The sequence below is a fragment of the Phalacrocorax aristotelis genome, chromosome 25 (genome assembly GCF_949628215.1).
Source record: "Phalacrocorax aristotelis chromosome 25, bGulAri2.1, whole genome shotgun sequence".
NCBI classification, from domain to species: Eukaryota; Metazoa; Chordata; class Aves; order Suliformes; family Phalacrocoracidae; genus Phalacrocorax; species Phalacrocorax aristotelis.
The window spans coordinates 1,300,947-1,316,821 of NC_134300.1; the positions used below are offsets into that span (position 1 = coordinate 1,300,947).

Genomic DNA, 15,875 nt, shown 5'->3' on the forward strand with positions numbered 1-15,875 from the left:
CCCTCACGGGTGGGCAGTGGCGGGTCCCCACACAGCCCCTCCTGATGGGATGTGCACTGACAGGTCCCCATGCAGTCCCCCCGCACCCATGACCCCTCCATGCTGGGCCGCACCTGGTGGGTCCCCACGCAGACCCCTTCCACCCACGGCTCCTCTGCACCAGGGTGAGAGCTGTTGGTTCCCCATGCACACCTCCTCCACTTGTGGCCCCTCCATGGCCAGAGTCCCCTCCACCCGTAGCACAGTGGGTCCCCACACAGCCCCTCCACCCATGCCACAGCAGGTCCCCCTAAGCCCATCCACCTGTGCCACGGCAGGTCCCCCGAGCCCATCCACCCGTGGCACAGTGGGTCCCCACGCAGCCCCTCCACCTGTGACACGGCGGGTTCCACGCATCCCCTCCACCCGTGGCACGGCGGGTTCCACGCATCCCCTCCACCCGTGGCACGGCGAGTCCCCACGCAGCCCCTCCACCCGTGGCACAGCGAGTCCCCACGCATCCCCTCCACCCGTGGCACGGCGAGTCCCCACGCAGCCCCTCCACCCGTGGCACAGCGAATCCCCACGCAGCCCCTCCACCCGTGCCACGGCGAGTCCCCACGCATCCCCTCCACCCGTGGCACGGCGAGTCCCCACGCAGCCCCTCCACCTGTGACACGGCGGGTTCCACGCATCCCCTCCACCCGTGCCACGGCGAATCCCCACGCATCCCCTCCACCCGTGACATGGCGGGTTCCACGCAGCCCCTCCACCCGTGACACGGCGAATCCCCACGCAGCCCCTCCACCCGTGACACGGCGGGTTCCACGCATCCCCTCCACCCGTGGCACGGCGAGTCCCCACGCATCCCCTCCACCCGTGACACGGCGGGTTCCACGCATCCCCTCCACCCGTGGCACAGCGGGTCCCCATGCAGCCCCTCCACCCGTGCCACGGTCGATCCCACGCAGCCCACGGGTGGCCCCGTGCCCGGCGGTCCCGCTCCCGCCGCCGGCGCGCCGGGGTGCGGGGGTGGGGGTGGGGGGGGTGGATGCGCGGCGGCCGGGGACTACATCCCCCAGCAGGCCGCGGGCCGGGGCAGCCTCCCGCTGCGCCCAGCCGCCTTCAAACAAAAGAGTTTTCCCCCCGCGGGGCTCCGCGCCGCCCCGCGCCCCGCCGGCCCCCCGCACACCCCGGCGGCGGCTGGGAGCCGGGGGCGGAGGCGGCGGCGGGGGGACCCCGGCGGGCTGGAAGTGCCTGGGCGAGGGAGCTCGGGTTACAGAGAGAAAGGGGCTTGGCCAGGCGGAGGGGAGGTGGGCGGAGGGTCCTTTTCTCTCTCTGTTTCTCTCCCTCTGCCTTTTTTTTTTTCCCTTCTCCCTCCCGAGCTCTTTGTGTCCCCCCCCCCCACTCCCCTCCTCTCGCTCTCACACCCCCCCCCTCCCCAACCAACCACCACCACCCAACCCCCTCTCAAGTCTTTGTTAGCCATGCCTAGCCTGGTAGTACCAGGGATAATGGAAAGGAACGGGGGTTTCGGCGATTTAGGCTGTTTCGGTGGGAGCGGCAAAGACAGAGCGCTGCTGGAGGATGACCGGGCGCTGCAGCTCGCCCTGGACCAGCTCTGCCTGCTGGGGCTAGGCGAGCCTTCCTCCTCCTCCTCCTCCTCCGCCGTGGTGCTGGTGGAGGACAGCAACAACAACAACAATAACCCGCCGCCGCCGCCGCCGCAGCAGCCCCCGCCGCCGCCACCGCCGCCGCCGCCGCCGCAGCAGCAGCCGCCGCCGCCGCCGCCGGCCCCGAAGGGCTCGTCGGCTCCCAGCGCCGGGGCGGCGGAGCCCAAGTTGTGCGCGCTGTACAAGGAGGCCGAGCTGCGGCTCAAGAGCAGCTCCAACACCACCGAGTGCGTCCCGGTGCCCAGCTCCGAGCACGTGGCCGAGATCGTGGGCCGGCAAGGTGAGCGCCGGGGGTCGCCCCCGGTCCCGTCCGTGTGTGTGCGTCCCCCACGCCCGGTCCCCGGTGTGTGTCGTGTTCCCACCCCCCCCCGCGCGCCCGGCCGGGCCCCTGCCTCGGGAAACTTCCCCCCCCCCACCACCCCCGCCGCATCCCCGCGGCCGGGAGGGCCGGGGACCGCCCCACCGGGGGAGGTGGGGGGGGGGGAGGTGGCCGCCAACTTGCCCCCGCGGTTCGCCCCCTCCCTCCCTGCCATTGTTCGGGGCCGGGGCCGGGCGGGCACCCCGGCTCAGCCGTGCCGGGGACAAAGCGGCGGGGGCGGCCCGCCTGCCCCCCGGGCGGAGCGGGGCTCCCGGGGCCGCGGACGGGGCGCTGCTCTTTTGGGGGGGGGGGGGGGGGGCTGCTTTTTATTTTTTGCGGGGAGGTGGGGAGGAATCTCTAGGAATGCCTGCGCGGGGGTTTGCCCGGCTGTCTGCACCGGAGCCCCGAGCCCATCGGTGCTCCGGTTCTGCGAAAGAGCTGTTCCTGAACGGCGCTCTCCGCCCTCCTCCTTTTAAAAAAAAGAGGAAAAGAAAAAAGAAAATAAAGCGGGGGGAGGAAGGAAAAGAGCGGCTGAGCCCGGCCCCGGCTCCCCGCGCCCCGCAAAGGGGGGAGAAAAATCCCCTTTGTTGGGTTCGGCGGAGCGAGGGGGTGTGGTTGTGGCGGGGCTCGCCGGGGCCGGGCGGGCTCGCTGCCGGGCCTAGCGCGGGGCCGAGAGACCCCTCGATGGAAGTTGAACTCCTTCTGCAGCCATGTGACTGGCGGGGACCCCGGAGAGGGGACCCCGGAGAAGGGACCCTGGAGCGGGGACCCCGCAGCGGGCACCCGCGCGTCCCGCGTGGGCCCCACGCACGCCCCCGCAGCCCGGCCCCGCCGCTGACCGCGCTCCGCGACAGGGATGCTTTTGTTCTCCTTACGGCTCTGTGCGGAGCGAGGTGGAATGGAGGAGGGCTTTAAAAAAAAAAATTATATATATATATATATATACACACCACACCCACTCTTAAGTCACCCCTCGCCCACCCCCACCGCTCCGGGCTCCCGAGTGTGCGTGTGGGGGCGAGGTGCGCTGCGGGGAGGCGTTGCGGGAGCCGACACAGGGTTAAACCATGGGGTTGGCGAGAGAAGTTTTTTGTGTCGCTTACAGAGGGGGGAAAAAAAAATAATAATAGTGTGGCTAAGTGGGATTTTTTTTTTTTTCTTTCTCTAAGCAAGTAACTTGACGCTCTAGAAGTGTGACGGGCAGAGACTGCGGCTCCAAATCCAGATGCTTCCTCTTGGGTTGGGAATTAAAATCACCCGAGCAGGGGGTTTGCAGTTTGATAGCGAGGGGGGGTGGCTCCTCGCGACCAGCGCTCCCAGCAGGGGATGCGGTGGCCGAGGTGGGCAAGGGGCAGCGATACAAATGGCTCATGGCTGTGCATCCCTATGCTGGGAACAATGGGGCCTCCGCTGGTTCAGCTCTCTCTCACCAGCAAAGCAAGAGGCCGGTCCCCACACTGGGATGGAGAGCGGGGAGGGGGTACATGAGGGTGCCGTCGTCCCCCAAAACTCAGGGTGCCCGCAGCGGAGGGAACGGCTCTTGCTCTGGCTTCCCCCTGCGCCGGGATCGTGGCCCCTGCGCCGGAGAGTTGGGGAAGCGCAGGCTGGGGAGGGGGATGAAGGTATGGCCGAGATCATCCTCCCCCCCCCGGGCCCGATCCTCCCCGGGATGCTTTTACAGTGCCGCGAGCTGAGCTCAGGCAGAAATGGCGGGGCTTTGCACCAACTCTGCGCTGGCGGGTGCGAGGCCGTGGAGAATCAGGCCCCCTTTGTTTAATAAAGTTAGAAAAGAGAGAGGATTCAGCAGGCGGAATCGAGGGGAAACGTTAGACGATGCGGGAGGTGCCCGGGCTATTTTCTTCCTGCATCTCGCTGCCGCCCCAAACTCCCTAGAAGGGGGTGTGTTTCGATGTGTACGGTACGCAGCGCTGTGCCCGGAGTGATGGAGAGGAATGTGGAGACCTGGATTATTTATTTTTTTTTCCACCATTTTTAGCGTATGTGTGCGTATGTGAGGGCTTTCCCACATCTGGGAAACTGGGAGATGTCAGCGGGCCAGAGCCCCGGCAAGGCGGGCTCGGCAGCGCTCCATCGGTTAGTGGGTCAGACGGCGTAAGTGGTGCCCCGTTATAGGGACGGGTGGGCCGGATCCTGTGCTGACAGAAACCAAGATTGCTTCGGCAGAGGCCCCGCAGCCACAGTTCTGTACGCCAGCAGAGGTTGTGGCCCACGCTTATTTTTAAAGGCCTATAGGAATGTCCCCTGGGTCTTGTTTTTGTGTGGAAAGCCGGATTACGAGGGTCTGCTCTCGGATGGAGCTAGGTGCAGGGCACCCTGCGGGGCCAAATCCTGCGCTCTCGTGGGTGCCTGACCAGGAACCCTGGGGGGGGAGCCAGAAACTGCAGGTTGTCACCCCCTTCTTAATAACGCTCATGGGGCTGGTAGTTTTCTAAGGAAATGAGTGGTTTATAGGTACTTGTGAATAGGGTGATCAACATCTTGGAAAAAGGGGAAGGGGGGGATAATAGTGAAATAAAAATTATTTCAGGGCTTTAATTGGTACCAGGGTTGAGCTTTTTCTTTAACTTAATATTTTCTGATCTGATCAGACACTGTTCCTTCATGTTATTTTAAAATAATATCTCCCATCTTTGGAAGCGTACCTTACTGGCACGTCTGTATGTAAGAGGCCTGGATCTGGGCACGGGGGCCCTTTCACCTGCGTCTGGGAACGGGATTTCCACCTGCTGTAAGACTGCCCTTTACTTTGCTGGAAGAGTGTAAAGGCACTTGAGTATAAATAAGGCTCAAGCCCCATATATTTTTATTGGAATGTTTGTAAGTGTGATTTGCGAAGAGGTTTAATTGCGGTGGAGGGGGTGGCTCCAGTTGGAATGAGAGATGCTGCAGGAGCTAAACCTGTGCTTGGTGGCTCCCTGTTTTCCCCGGGAACTGTTAATGTGCCCTCGCGGAGCCAATCGCGTGCTGGAAACCTCACTCGAGTTTGAGGTGGTGCCGGTTTGTGCGCTGATTTCGAGCAGCGCTTCTTCAGCGGCACAACCGCTAGCTGGGCGGGATGGGGGACTCACGGGGAGGAGATCGTGGGCTGCTGCGAGGGGGACTTCGCGGGAATTGGTGGGCCGGGCGCCGAGAGCTGCTCCGCTGTGATGCCCCGGGGTCCGCGGTGGAGAGCTGGGTGCCTTGTGCCAAGGAGTGCTTTGTGAATTGGTGTGAAGGAGAGGAAACTGGAAAAGGAAGGATGAGAGGATAAAGTCATAACAGGTTCTTTGATGATGTCTGTGACCTCTTCCACTCTGCCCCTGGCCATGGTTGGCAATGGCTTCCCTTCCCTGGCTGGAAGTGGAGCCATGACCTCCATGCATGCCGGCCCGTTGCTGCTAGGGTGAGGAGCCGGGATGTCCGCCTGTGTCGGGGCTCCTGCGGGTAGTTCCCTCCTTCCCTTAGCACATGGCAAGAGTGAACTCCAGCCGTGCTGCGTTTGGGTGGCTGAACATCCTGGCATGTGCCGTGGCATGCACGGTGCTCCCTGGTTTTGGAGCCGGTGTGGGCCTGCGTGGTGCGTTGGGATGCTCGGTGGCTCTTGTGTTTCACCTGCCAACTCTTGTTGTGGGCATCTTCCCTGCAAGAACCTTTGCGGGGCGGCGCCTGTTCTCGGAGCTACGCAGATAGATTTGCCAGGGTGTAAAAACAAAGCGCTGAAGTGGTTTTGCAGGTGCTTTTTGAGGAGATGGTGGAGCACCAAGGGAGTTGCAAAGGAGAAGGTTCTTGCAACCCCAGGGTGTAGGTTGAGATGGGAGGGATGCTGGGAAGAGTGGAGAGTGTCCAAAGGTGTCATGCTTTGGCCGTTCAGACCGTGAACTTGGAAAGTGGCAGAAGTCCTCAGCCACCGAGATGGCCGGGTTCTTCCCTAGAAGTCGCCGGAGGCAGGTGTAGCTCAGACTGACGAAGGTGCGCATCTGACTTTTCTGCCAGCGTTAAACCCGCTCCCACCGACAAACCGGGCTGCTGTCGGTGGAGCCGGGGAAGAGGCTGCTGGACTCTAAGTGGGACACATTTAAGGCTGGACCTTGTAGTTAGGGAGACCTGGTCATGGTTCTTTGTGTGCCTGGTGTGTGCAGGCACGGGCAGAAGGTAGCGGGTCGGTTTGGCTTCCCGCTGCGTGGGCACAACAGTGCAAGCTGCCCGCTCCCAGCAGGTACCTTCCCTATAACAGTATTTTTGCTCTCATCATCAATAGTAGCATCCATTGTCACCTGTACCCAGAGACATCCTTTGATGAAGCATCTCCCAGCCTGCTCTAACTAGCCTGTTGTCAACAGGAATGAGATTATGTGAGAGAGGAGCTTAACATAAATTGCTCTTTCTTGGCAAGGTGAAGTCAAATAACAAGAGGCCCCACTAACCCCAGGTGATTGGGCTCTTTGTGTAGCTCCAAACATGCTCTAACGCTTTCAGCATTTAAAAATAGTCCAAGGAAGCCTTTTTCATTGAGGAAGTCTGATGATTGCAGCTCCCCCACCCACCATGTGGAGGTGGATGTACAGCATCCTAGAAGCAGCGAGGGGGTCAGATCCTGTTGTCTGCTTGCTTCGCGTAAACCGGGGCTAAAGCCACCCGGTCTGGTGGGGCCTGAAACCCAACCTCCTTATGCCGCTCTAGCAGCTCGAGATGGGCCTTAAAGGGAGGGAGAAATCGCAGTCGGCGGCAGGTTGTTATAAAGCGTTAATGAGAATCCATCTGAATTTACACCGGGGAAAAGTGCAGAACGGGATCGACTTTGTGCGGTTTGAACTAGAGGTGGGAGGAGAAAAATGAGTCTGGGAGAGAGACAAAGGGAATTTTCTAGGGAGACACGCACACTCCGCGCATCGGATCCGGCTGCTGGATGCTGCGCTGACCGAGTGAACCGCGCCGCAGAGCAGCCGGCCGGAATCTAGGGCAGTGGGAAAGCGTGCTGGCGTTGGGTGGGAGCCCCTGCCCCCCGTTCCTGCCTTTGTCTGGCAGCCCCCTCCTCCTGCGTGTGTCCCCCCCGGCGGCTCCCCTTGCCCCCCGCGCGCCGTCCGGCTCCGAGCGGGCGCAGGATTGTGCCATGCGGGGGGCCGCGGTCACACCCACCCCGATGTGATGCATTGCTGGCAGAGAGCGGCTGCTCGGGGCCTGGGGCTTCCAGCCTGAGTTCCCAACTTTCCTCCGCCGCACAACAAGGCAGCGATTGTGTGTGGCATCTGGGATGTTGCTTTTGGGTCGCGTTGCTTTTTCTTTTTTGTATGGTTTTTTTTTTTTTCCTTTTTATTTTTTTATAAACAACTTTCATCACTGCATGAAAAAGCTTAAAATCGCCGCACTGAAATGAGGTGGTGGCTTATTTTCGTAGTGTGTTGGGGTTTTTTTTTTTCCCCTCCTCCTTGTAAACACAACTTGCATCATCAGTACAATAAAATCTCAATGCAAAGGGATTTGGTTGTTTGTTTGTGGTCCTTTTGTGTGCATTTGTGTTTTTTTCACACCACTTTCATCGCGTTTTCAATGCAGCAAAATCTTACCCCACAGATATTCAGGAGGGTTTATTTGTGATGTTCTTTGTGTGCTTGTCTTTTAACATGGCTTTCATCTTAAATGGGAAAAGAATGCCCCACCTTACCAGAGATATTTGAGGGTTGTTTATTTTATGGTCCTCTTTAATTCTAGGTCTATAACAGGAAAAAGACCAACTCCTAATTTGCCCTTAGGCTCTCTTATACTGCACCGGCGATGTCAAAATGTCCTAAGTGGGGTATTTACAGGTGTAATTTATACCAGTGCAGCGTAAAGGTGTGTTAGTATAAATGAGAAGAGGGCTAAAAATCTTTTGTCTGCAGAGATAATTTTTTTTTTTATCTGATGAAAACAAGAAATAGAAGGACCTGGAGTGATTTGTGCGGTGTGTTTTTTAAAAAACCCCAAAACACAAAAACCCAACCAAACAAAAAAACCCCACCTCGGGGCTGGATCCTTAGCTGTGTGCTCTAAGCTGGGGTAGCACCTCTGATGCTTTCCATACTTCTGGGCATAAACATGCTGGACGTGTGCCAGTTTGTGCCAGATGAGGCCCTCTAGACTACATCAATAGCAGTATGTACCCGTGCAGGATTTGGCCTTTTAGCAGCAGTAAGGAGAAGGTTGTCCGTGGGTTCGACTCCGAATTTACACCGAAATAAAACACCCGGTGGAACTACCCCATGGGCACGGCCGCATCTGCCATCGCGCTGTCCTTCTGCTGGCATTTACGGCGTGCACGGTGCAGCGGGCGCACCCCATGGGCGCATCCCAGCGCACGGCCATCCCGTCTGCCTTTTCCCGCTGCCGGAGCAGCGCGCAGGAGCCTCGGCGCAAACCACAGCGAGGGCCCGTGGAAGCGCGTTGGGTTTACGCCACTCTGAGCGAGAGAAAAGATTTGGGATGGGCTCATGCAAAGCCAACCGCAGTCAGGTCGGGTGCGTCCTACACCCTTGATGCCCTCATGAGCAACTGCCGCAGCCGGGCACGGGGACCAAGCCCTCGAAGCCTTCTCTGTTAGTTCCGATGGGTTTATTTAGCCCTGGTGCTGGGGTAAGCAGAGAGGGGAGTGTGGCTGTGCATCCCAACCTCCCCAACTCCCCCCATCCCTCCCCAGTTTGTCTAGCCTCCATTTATTTATTTGTTTTTTAGCCAAAGCTAGCTGGATTAATTCTGGTGAGATGACTGGTCTGGGTGCCGGAGGCTCCACGGTCCTCAAGGGTTTGTTCCTGTACGTTACCATTTGTGTTACTAGGGTAATTTGCAAACACATTTACTTTGAGTCAATTGGCAATCAGTTAACTGAAGTTAAAAAGAGAAAGGGGTGGGGGGAAGAAATAATCATACAAGGCTCCTTTGCAAAATGCTTTGGGATCTGTGCTATTGGCAAAAAACAGAATAATAGAGGCTAGGTAGTGGAAACACAACAAGAAAGGGCTTAATTCTCTCTCTAATATAAAAATCCAACTGGCAGGAGTCTGCCAGGGATCAATTAGCTGATGTCTGCACACTGCCTTAAAGAGTAGAACACTACAGCAAAGTTATATATTATTATAGTTTCTACAGGTCCTTTTCTCCTCTTAGTTTTACATTTTTAACACCACCTACTAAGCAGTTCTCTCCCCTTTTCAGGATACCAAGTGAAGCGGTTTGTTGCATGTTGTTTTCAAATTTCAGTTACACATGAAGAAAAAGCCTGTCATTAAAAAAAACAACCCATACAGGACAAATTTATTCAAAAAAAAAGCACATAGGACCGTGCTGCTCCTCCAGCCAGGATACAAAGGGCCACATTCTGATCTGGCTGTGCTCTGTCAGAAACGGAGCGGTGTCAAAGAAGGTTCAGCCCCTATTCAGTTGTGCGAAGCCAGGGTTGGGGTTGGGATGGGCTGGGAGCCTTGGCACGAAGTGGGTAAATCAGATTTAAGCCCAGCCTGGTTTTAGCTGATGTAAATCAGTGCGGCTGTCTTGGAAGTTGGTGGAGTTATCTGGATTTATACTGCTGTTGGCTTGGCCTGTTGTCTGCACCAATTTAGAGCTGCTAGAGATCTGGGACGCTGAACCTGCTGGGCTGCTGGGCTTGATGGAGTTGGTCTAATTTCCTGTGGGGTTATTTTCTCCAGTTTTTAAGCACAGGATCCCCCATCTGTCTGTCTCTGCAAAGCTGGCTTTCCTGTCTGCAGGCCTGCATGGAGACCCTCCCTCCTCCTCCCCCTGCTTCTCACACCATCGACTGCACCATGCGTCCTTTTGTCCGTTTCTAGATCCTCCCTCCCCCTCTCGCCATGCTCTCTCCTTGCCTGTCTCCCTTTTGCCGTTTTGGGGGGTCTCTCCTTTGCCTCCCACCCCTAATCCTCCTCCCTCGGAGGAATGACAGCGTGCCTCTCCCTCAATTTCCATCACCTTTCCTCCATCCCTAACTCCCTCCTTCCCACGCTCTCCGGCTCGTGCAACTCGCTTACGTTTGCCCTCATTCATGTGTATTCCTTGCCACAGTTTCCTTCCATCTGTCCCCAGCATGGAGCCCCCGCCCTTTGTCACTGCTCTGCTTGCCTGACCCTCTGTGTCGCCTCCTTGATTTTTTCCCGTCGTGTTGGGCTCAGATCCCTCTCCCCCCACACGCAGTCATTGTCCCGTGGCTTAGAAAAACGCTGAACCCAAGCCTAGCACTGACAAACGCCTACCTGAGGTCCTTTTGCCAACGAGAGCAAGCCTTGCGCTCCTGGGAGGCAGAACGTGGGTCACTGAGGAATTCAGCAAATGCTACTTCAGCCTGGGGTGATGCACGGGAGTAATTTTCAGCAGGGATGCTTGCTGCTGACACCCCCTTTCTTTCCACGCGGCGCTCCGGTGATATCCCTGGGGAAATGGTGGCATCTCGGTTAATCTTTCTAAGATGGAATCTCCATCTTTGGAGCGAACAGCACAGGAGCAGAGCAGGGAAATGTCTGCCAGGCGTGGGGTGGGGAGAGCCGAGCCTGCCCTGGGGCTGCGGGAGGGCATAGGTGACCCCTTGTCCCACCCTCCACGGGCTCCTTGGGATGAACCTTTATTCTGTGATTTTGTCTGCGTGGTTTTATCCTACGGTTGTGTCGTGCCTAGCGCTGTCAAGTCCTGATCTTCGAGTTTCCGAAGTACTGGTAATACAACGCTGTAGGTGACCATTGGTCCTCATCAACTATTCAGAAACTTTCCTAAACAAAGCATTGCGAGTAGACTTCAGGGTGCAAACTCAGCGGGGAGTAACGTGTGAGCTACGTCGGGCTTGGCGGAGCGTGGACTTGGTTTGGATTTTGGGGGTTTGCCCAGCTCCTTCCTTGGGTCAGGTCTAGCATTTCCATTTGCCAGGAACATGAAATTAGTGGCTTAGAGATGGGTTTAATGCAGCAGCATCGCAATGCTAAGTATTACAGGAAGTTTTGCAGTAACACACAGCAAGAGACAGCTATTCTTCCCGTTCCACGAATGGGGGACTGAGGCTCGGAGAGCTGAAGTAGCTCTGAGGTGTTCAAAGGAGTCGACAGCAAAGTCAGGATTTACCGGCACGTGTCCTACACCAATGCCAAGACTCTCGGACAGGCGGTGGGGTTTCGGAGCTATGCTGGGAGGTTTCGTGTTCACACAGTCTCCTGCAGTTTGACGAGGCTGCACCCCGGTGCCCATGTGATGCTGCGAGATGTGAGTGTGACCTGTCAGGCTGAGCATGCTTTGTGCAGCTGTAACTATTGGTTGTACCGTGTGCGGCGCCTGCCACCGCTGCGAGCGCGGGGAATTATTCTTGTCAGCTGCGGTGGCACGAGGCTCTGTTTTTATCACTAAAGGTGCGGGGTTCGATTCTTGCTAATGATACGTGGTGGCGGGATCGTTACGTTCCTGTAAACACCCCCATGTCACAAGTCTGTGTCTCATGAGACGAGCTGCAGATAAGTGGCAGGGCTAAGTGAGTGGCAGCCCTGAACTCCCAGCTGGGAGAGATGTTGTTATTTATTAGGATCTGTATAAATAATAATGTTCCAGCCCACTAGTGGAGGAATCTTAATTTCTGGGTTGCAGAAGCATCGTTTGCAGGTCATCTTGTGTTAAAGTATGACGTCGGCGTGGTACGTTGAAGAAAACTTGCTGGTGTCTGATGGTCAGAGGAGAGGACACGAGATGGGCTGCTTTTGGGGGGGAAGATGGGGTGGAGAGGAAAGAGGTGGGGGATCCCACAGAGGTTTCAATGTCGTAGCCTGACCCTCTTGTTCCATGACCCCTGAGTCAGGTGCCTGAATCCTTAGGAAACCAGGGCAAAATGCTTGCCTTATTCCATCTGCACTAGTCGAAATGCAGTGCCCTGGAGAAGCACGTTTTAAAATTTTTCTCAGAGACCCGAGCTTAGAGCAAACCTGCCCGCAAAGGAAGCCTCAGTCTGCGCGGGAACTCGGTGCCAGGCTTTGAAAATAACTTCAGGCACCAAGTAAGGCTTTTGTAGAGAAGGGTTAGAGGGACAGCAGCACGGAGGGTTTCCAGAAGTAGTTTAGGAAATTGTGCCACATCTGTAAAAATGTTTAGTTGCTTGATGGCATCCTAGTGTCATCTAGGAACCTGGAGTCAAACAGCTGGCTCTAAACGCCTCTAAAAAATTATTTGGAAGCCAAAACACCCTGAAAAGTCTCTTGCCTTTTTTGGAAAAGCAGAAAGATGTTTTCTGAGCTGTAAGGAGCAGGGGAAATAGGCTCGGTGGGCTCCATGGAGGTGGGTACTGATATGTAAAAGCACTGGCATGACCTCAGAAAAGGGTCCGAGCGCCGGGACCGCCGTGGTGCGGAGGCCTGCGGCCATCGCCGTTTGATACACCAGATGGAGAGTCAAGGATAAAACGCAGCCCTTGGCTGGATGGCCTCCCCTCCCCGGGCAGCCACGCCATGCCTGCCGGGAGCAGGGGTCTGTGGTGGGGCTCTGCGTGGACACAGGAAGGCAGCCCTGCCCCATTTCTTGCTGTTTTGACCCCAAAGCAAATACCGGCATCTCGCTACCCCCTGGCCTTCTAGTGGTCGCACCATATTAGGGGTGGGGAGCCCAAATTGCTGCATCTTTGCTATTGCCCCAAACTTGGCCCCCCAAAAGTGACCCGGGTCACACCAGATTCACCCCAAAAGCTCCACAGTAGGACAGAATTCCCCATGGAGGGCCCTGCTCTCTATGGGTGACGTCTCTCCCGTCGTGCTCCCCGTGAGCTGGCGCAGGGTGGTGAAGGGGCTCCCCATCGGCCATGCCTGGCCGTGGACTCGGCGTCCCCCCTGCTCCCTGCTGTCACCGCCAGGGCCTCTCACGGCCCCGTGTGTCAGCCGAATCCTTCCTGTCCCTGACGAGAGAGAGCCAGGGCGTCCATCTTCTCTGAGGGGCACCATGGTGGGGCCTGGGCCTCAGTGGGGACAGGCTTCCTCACAGGGCAGCGGGACAGCCCCTCTAACCTCCCTGCTTTGTTTTCTCTCTCTTCCCCAAGGCTGCAAGATCAAAGCCCTGCGGGCAAAGACCAACACCTACATCAAGACGCCGGTGCGGGGCGAGGAGCCGGTCTTCATGGTGACGGGACGGCGGGAGGACGTGGCCATGGCCCGGCGGGAGATCATCTCCGCTGCAGAGCACTTCTCCATGATCAGGGCCTCCCGCAACAAGGCTGGCACCACTTTCGGCAGTGCTCCCACCTTGCCGGGGCAAGTCACGATCCGGGTGCGCGTGCCCTATCGCGTGGTGGGCTTGGTGGTGGGTCCCAAAGGAGCCACCATCAAGAGGATCCAACAGCAAACCAACACCTACATCATCACGCCCAGCCGGGACCGGGACCCCGTCTTCGAAATCACCGGTGCGCCGGGCAACGTGGAGCGTGCCCGGGAGGAGATCGAGACCCACATCGCGGTGAGGACGGGCAAGATTCTGGAGTACAACAACGAGAACGACTTCCTCTCCAGCAGCCCCGACTCCGGCATGGAGAACCGCTACTCGGAGGCCTGGCGGGTCCATACGCCGGCGCCGGGCTGCAAGCCCCTCTCCACCTTCCGGCAGAACAGCCTGGGGTGCATCGGCGACTGCTCCGTTGACCCCGTCTACGAGACCCCCCGGCTGAATGACCAAAACGACTTCAATTACGGTTACCTCTTCCCCAACTATGGCGTGAACAAGCAAGATCTGTATTACGGGGTGCCGGAGTCGGGTGCCCCGATGTGGGCTGGGCAGGAGAACACCAACCCCGTCTCGGTGCTCTTCTCGAAGCAGCAGCGGTCCAGCAGTACCGGCGCCATCCACCCAAATTCACATCGCTCCCCGTCCTCCTCCATCCAAGAGCCCAATCTCTCCGGTCTCCCCAGGCGGTCGCAGGGGGAACCGCTCCAAGGGTTTTCCAAGCTGGGGACGACTACCGCTGCCCGGACATCCGTCTCCAGCAGCCGCGAGTGCATGGTGTGTTTCGAAAGCGAAGTTACGGCAGCTCTGGTGCCGTGCGGCCACAACCTCTTCTGCATGGAGTGTGCCGTGAGGATCTGTGAGAGGACTGATCCAGAGTGCCCGGTTTGCCACGCTGCAGCCACTCAGGCCATTAGAATATTTTCCTAAAGAGACAGAGCAGGGCATTGGGGTGGGGTGGGGGGGGGGGGGGCAAGGGTAGGAAGGGAGCGTGGGGGGGTCCAGGAAAGAAAAATGATGATGATAATAATAATAATAATGATAATGATGATAATAATAATAATAATAATGACATCTGAAGAACAAACGAATGAAAGAATAAATTAATTTAAAGAAGAAGAAGAAGAAAAAAAAAGAAATTATTTTACAAGCAATGTATGTTATTTTTTAAAAAAAAAAAGTGAATAATAAAATTAAAATGAATAGCAAAGCCAGAAATTTTGAAGGGCGAACGATGCTCCAGCCTGCAATGTCTTTTTTAAAACAAGTACTCTGAACGCACACTCGGATCTCGCAAGCAAAGCGGTTTAGTTCAGTTTTTTTTTGGTGGTGAGATTGGGACTTCTCTGCATTGACCAAGCCAGGCCGTCTCGGTCGGACGGGGAAGGGAGCAGGGATGCGGGGAGGGCCCTGCCAGCCTTTCTTCTTCAGCCACGTTCAATCTTCATCTTGGTCTGAAGCCCCTACTCTCCTCCCCCCGAGGGATGTCGGCCCAACTGGGAGCTCAGAAAGAAACAAATAGAAAGAAAGGAAAGCGGATGACGGGGATTTAGAAAAACAAAAAAGAAACCATCAACCTCTGGGAACCTGTTAGAACGAGGGCACAACTGTATTACCTCAAAGATTTAAACAAAAAAAAAAAAAAAACCACAGCAGCTAAAGAACTTTTATTGTTTTCCTTTTTTTCTAAAAAAACAAACAAACAAAAAAACCACAAAAAAAAAAATCAAAAAAAGAAGATGAAGAAATAAAAATTACGCCGGTGAAACTGAAGAAGGTTTGGAAGAACCTATTGGAATCACACTGGGCGATTAGCATTTATTTTATTATTCTGAGCCACCGTGGAGTCTGGAACTTTGTTCTTTTTTTTCCTTATCCGAGCAGGGATTTGTTCATCAGACGAATCAGGAGTCACTAACAGGGTATTTCAAAAGCAGTCCTGAGTTCCCATCCATGGGGGGAGTGTCTCGACTTCCGCGTTTCCGTAGTTCACTCTTCATCCTTTTTTCCAAGCGATGCCAGCTGCAGCTACACACACCGCGCACGCGCACACACACGCGCACACATAACATTGTGCTTTTCTTTTCTTAAAAAAAAATATATATATATATATATATCGCACCAAAACCTAAGAAAGACGATCATGCAATACAGGCAATGAGCCCACGCGAAACCAACGTGCATCCCAACAGAAAGCAAAAAAAAAAAAACACACCGAGTTTATATATATAATTTTGTTGTCGTCGTTTTTAAACTGGACCAAAACTTTTGTTACCCAAAACCGAGTGGGGGGAAAAAAAAAAAAAGAAGAAAAAGTATTTCTTTATGGACCAAAACCTCTTCAGCTGTCCTTTACCTGGATCTTCCTGAGGTTGGCCGCTTTTATATATTATATTTTTTTCAGAATGAAACAAAACAAAACAAAAAATTGCCTTGTCGAACATCCTTTAATCATTTCAAGACTCCTGGTTTTGTTAAATCAGATACTTTTTAAACCATTGGGAAGTGGGAGAGGATGGGCTTCGAATCTGGCTTCTGTGCCAACGCACATGCGATGTGAGCCAGCATCTTAACATCATCAGGTTTGTTCAACCAGTCTCTGGATGCCAAAATGCTGTGATGGTAAAGATGTGTGTTGGATTAACCTA

General features: G+C 55.8%; 1 protein-coding gene across 1 annotated transcript; it reads left to right on the top strand.

The window, feature by feature from the left end:
- Positions 1 to 1,093: 1,093 nt before the first annotated feature.
- On the top strand, positions 1,094 to 15,536 carry MEX3A (mex-3 RNA binding family member A). Its single transcript, XM_075075410.1, has 2 exons — positions 1,094 to 1,932; positions 13,052 to 15,536. The coding sequence occupies exons 1-2, from the start codon at positions 1,467 to 1,469 to the stop codon at positions 14,155 to 14,157; spliced, it is 1,572 nt and encodes a 523-aa protein (XP_074931511.1). The 5' UTR covers positions 1,094 to 1,466; the 3' UTR covers positions 14,158 to 15,536.
- The last annotated feature ends 339 nt before the right edge of the window (positions 15,537 to 15,875 follow it).

Bases quoted from the DNA above. Each gene is read 5' to 3' on its own strand.
- MEX3A (XM_075075410.1), top strand. From the start codon at position 1,467: ATGCCTAGCCTGGTAGTACCAGGGATAATGGAAAGGAACGGGGGTTTC. The intron at 1,933-13,051 runs GTGAGCGCCGGG...CTCTTCCCCAAG, and splicing joins CGAGATCGTGGGCCGGCAAG to GCTGCAAGATCAAAGCCCTG.